This window comes from Notothenia coriiceps, unplaced genomic scaffold (genome assembly GCF_000735185.1).
Source record: "Notothenia coriiceps isolate Sejong01 unplaced genomic scaffold, NC01 NC01_scaffold00017347, whole genome shotgun sequence".
Taxonomy (NCBI): domain Eukaryota; kingdom Metazoa; phylum Chordata; class Actinopteri; order Perciformes; family Nototheniidae; genus Notothenia; species Notothenia coriiceps.
In genome coordinates this window covers 41,714-45,795 of record NW_011350048.1, presented here as the reverse complement: position 1 = coordinate 45,795, position 4,082 = coordinate 41,714, and the positions used below count along the sequence as shown (strand labels likewise).

Genomic DNA, 4,082 nt, shown 5'->3' with positions numbered 1-4,082 from the left:
GGGGGGGGGTTACTGATTGGCTAATGGTTACACAAGACAAAACATCGTTATGACATCATTAAGTGGCCAAAATCTGATCAGCTCATTTTCAGACAGGTTTTTATAGAAATGGATCAAAAAGAGAGAGAATCTTTGTTCCTGAAACTTTCAGAGTCTCTTTCCACAGAGGGGACACATGTTGATGTAGAAGAGACATGAAGAAGAGGGGACACATGTTGATGTAGAAGAGACATGAAGAAGAGGGGACACATGTTGATGTAGAAGAGACATGAAGAAGAGGGGACACATGTTGATGTAGAAGAGACATGGAGAAGAGGGGACACATGTTGATGTAGAAGAGACATGAAGAAGAGGGGACACATGTAGAAGAGACATGGAGAAGAGGGGACACATGTTGATGTAGAAGAGACATGAAGAAGAGGGGACACATGTTGATGTAGAAGAGACATGGAGAAGAGGGGACACATGTTGATGTAGAAGAGACATGGAGAAGAGGGGACACATGTTGATGTAGAAGAGACATGAAGAAGAGGGGACACATGTTGATGTAGAAGAGACATGAAGAAGAGGGGACACACGGTGATGTAGAAGAGACATGAAGAAGACACAAATATTATTTTAGACGGCTTCCCCTGGTTCTGATCCTCCTTACCGAGGACCGGGCCGAGCCAGTACACGAAGCAGTACTCTGGGTAGGAGTGTCCGCTGCAGGGGAACTGGACGGAGAAGGCCAGGACCGGGTTGAAGACGGCACCGGAAACACTTCCACCTGGAGAGAGGACAGAGAGGAGAGAGAGGGAGAACCAGCAGGTAACATATCAACTTCTTATTATACATTGTTTTGTATGGCACCTTTAAAAAAAAAAAAAAAAAAGGTACTTAAAGGCATTTTACACTTTACGTGTTGTTCCCATTAGCATTTAGGTATCTAGCGGTTGCTATTATTTATTTTTTTCACTTGTCAATCCTTCTGTGAAATAGAAGGAACTCATTTTATATTTCAGTCAGGATGGATGCACCTCCAAGAAAGTATGATCATCTTCAGGTTTATAAAATATACAAGAAGGTATTCTTACACTAGTTGTAAATAACAGACTGATTAATCAACAGAGAAATGTGGATTGTTATTATAGTTATAATACCAAGCAGGCGTTACATCATAATATTGTTGATTTAATTGTAATATATTGTCATTGATTTCAAATCATGTGTTTGCCTTTAACAATTGTATTTTTATTTTAAAATTCGTTTTTTGTAGTTAGTTTTTGTTTCCTTGTCTGTGATCAATTACTTAGTTCTAGGTTAATAGTGTTGTCTTTCATATTATATTTGAATTGACTTTAATTTGTTAAACCGGCTAAAAAACAATCCTCTTTTTTATAATTTGTTTTATTGGGCTTTATTTTCTAACATTAATGTTATACATAATATGGTTTGTCTTTGCATGTCCATGGTACATAACGTGCCTAAAGCATATTTAAACCATCTCTTATTGTCAGCCCAATGGTCGCAGGTAAAAAGCTTCCAGGTTAATAATCAACTCACCTGCGTAAACCGCAACAGTGACTGCGGCAGCGATGAAGTGAGTGCGAAGTTTTTCGTCCAGCTTGTGGACATGCATGGCGGCAGCTTGGACGAAGAAAGCGCAACCGAGCTCCACAGCTGCTGCCTCAATTAAAGTCCCACCGAGGGGGTCAAAGCACCGGAACCCGAACCTTTGGTGTTTAATGTGGACTTCGGAAAGACCCAGCGACCAAACGGACGCGGCGAAGGACTGCGCGGCGAACCCAGCGGCGAACTGACAACCAATGAGGATTCCTGCCGCTTTGACGCTGCTGCGGCCACGGCAAACGCTCTCCAGAGCACCGCTTGGGTTGCACGTCGCCTCGCGGAAAGTTAACAAATGTATCATTGTCATGGTGTAGGTGATTGTTAGGGCAACTGATACCTCCAGTTTCAGCGTTTCGCCCAGCAGTTTGAGCTCGTGTGTGCAGCAGCAGAGCTGGAAGGTGGACGCCGCTTCCAGCAGGTAAACCCAGTAAGCTCCGGGGAGAAGACGCGCTGTTCGCCGGAGGGCTTCGCTGAGGAGCACCGCGGCACCGCACACCGCCATGGAAACGTAAAGGTCGGTCATGTTTTTCGGTTGTTTTCACCGACCTTACGAAACAAACCGTTCCTTGTGATGGGGGGCAACTTTGAGGTCCACTTAAGTCCACTTTGTTCCCTCCTTTTACGCGTCAAAGTTGCCCCATGCTGCCGTATCAAACAAGCGCTGCGAAAACAGAAAACAACGCGGTGAAACGTTCAAAATAAAAGCGCAATCATCTGGCAATGGTGTTAAAAGTACTCTTGTCTTTTAGCTGATGTATATTCAGTAAATTAATTATGATTATCAAGGTATTCATGTGCATACTACTTCAATGCTTATGCTGGTAAAAGTGGGGCTAGTTTTTTTTGTTAATTTATAAACTGCTGCGGAATTCACCATGGTAACAGTAACATCTGTATCCTTCAAAATGCATTATAGTTTGTCAGTTGACTTTAATCTGCAGTTGCATATAATCTATCTAGTAATTGGACATATTAAATAAATGTAGCAGGGTAAAAGTAAAATGTGTGCTTCTGAAATTGAGTCAAGTTTAAAGTAGTAGCTCTCAGTTATATTGAATGTAATATTCCATTCCCCATACACACTTAATAATATCCTGCTTTAACTGAACGTTGGCCTTTCAATAGTGTTTTTTTGTCAGAGTTTATATGTTTTTTATTTTCACGGTCTACTGTATATTTTCTACTTTTTAATGTTGCTTTATTTATATCTTGATGTTTACATTTTAGATATGTTCATTTCTACTCTTTAATTTATATGTATGTGAAATGCTGCTGCAATGCAAATGTCCCAAATTGGGATCAATAATCTTATTTTAGTAGTTTTTGTGTTTTTCATTCTTTATGCCAAGCTCATCTAACCATCTCCTGCCTAAAGCCTCACATCTACCTATAGTATAACATCTACCAAACACACATCAGAAAGCTCATTAGAATAACTCCCAACATCTCATAACTATTTATTTCCTATTTACATTCAGGTGGTAATGCTCCAAAGGTTTTATTTTGAAGGTGTCACCGGAAATAGTATTTTTGCGAAGTACTTGATGCTTTGGGGGCGGTGCTCACATCCTGGGAGTGTCAGACCGGTCAGATCAGAACTGTCAAATAGGTCAGTTTATATATACAGTCTATAGGTAGTAACACACTGGAGTTACAGTGCTAAACAGCAGGAGGCACAACTCGCACACAGACAGCTTTTATTGTGAAAGTACTTGGACTTTGGTTCTGCTTTAGTTTTCGTTTTGCACACGAGATGCAACAATGAGGTTAAAGTGCTGACTTGCAGTTTGTGTTCAGCATGTGCAATGTAGGAATTAAAGCCCAGAGGTGGGAGAAGTACTCAGATATTGTACTTGAGTAAAAGTAGAAGTACTCAGATCTTGTACTTGAGTAACTCTGATCTTGTACTTGAGTAAAAGTAGAAGTACTCAGATCTTGTACTTGAGTAAAAGTAGAAGTACTCAGATCAAATACTTGAGTAAAAGTAGAAGTACTCAGATCTTGTACTTGAGTAAAAGTAGAAGTACTCAGATCTTGTACTTCAGTAAAAGTAGAAGTACCAGAGTGTAGGAATACCAGGGCCGTGGGAAGTAGGGGGGCTGAGGGTGCTCCAGCACCCCCTGGTGAAGGGGGTGCAGCCTTGATATAACAACATTCATAATTAAGTAAAGATAACACCCTTTTCACCCCGGTTAAATTTCCATTTGCTCTGTACGATGGGCGCTGTAGTGATGAAAGTGGGAGGTGTTGGCTTATCAGGCGCCCGCAGCTCACAGCCAAAGTGAGAGGGATAGAGAGAGGGGGTGCACCGGTGCCGGCGGGGATTGTTGTTAGCTTCTGCTGCGTTAACGGATATAAGAAGCTGTTTCTACAATAATGTGGAGGGAGAGCTCTGTCCTGTCAGACTTAGAGGCTCAGTGAAAGTAAAGGACTAAATTATCTCAGTGAGTCTCAAACGTTTTCATCACAAT

General features: G+C 41.4%; 1 protein-coding gene across 1 annotated transcript in view; it reads right to left on the bottom strand.

The window, feature by feature from the left end:
* aqp11 (aquaporin 11) overlaps positions 1-2,719 on the bottom strand; it is a 3,856-nt gene extending 1,137 nt beyond the window's left edge. Inside the window, exons 1-2 of the mRNA XM_010776764.1 lie at positions 1,546-2,719; positions 653-769 (exon numbers count right to left, since the gene is read on the bottom strand). Coding sequence (XP_010775066.1) covers positions 653-769; positions 1,546-2,134 — 706 coding nt within the window. The 5' untranslated portion in view covers positions 2,135-2,719. The remainder of the gene's footprint in view (positions 1-652; positions 770-1,545) is intronic.
* Between the last annotated feature and the right edge of the window lie 1,363 nt (positions 2,720-4,082).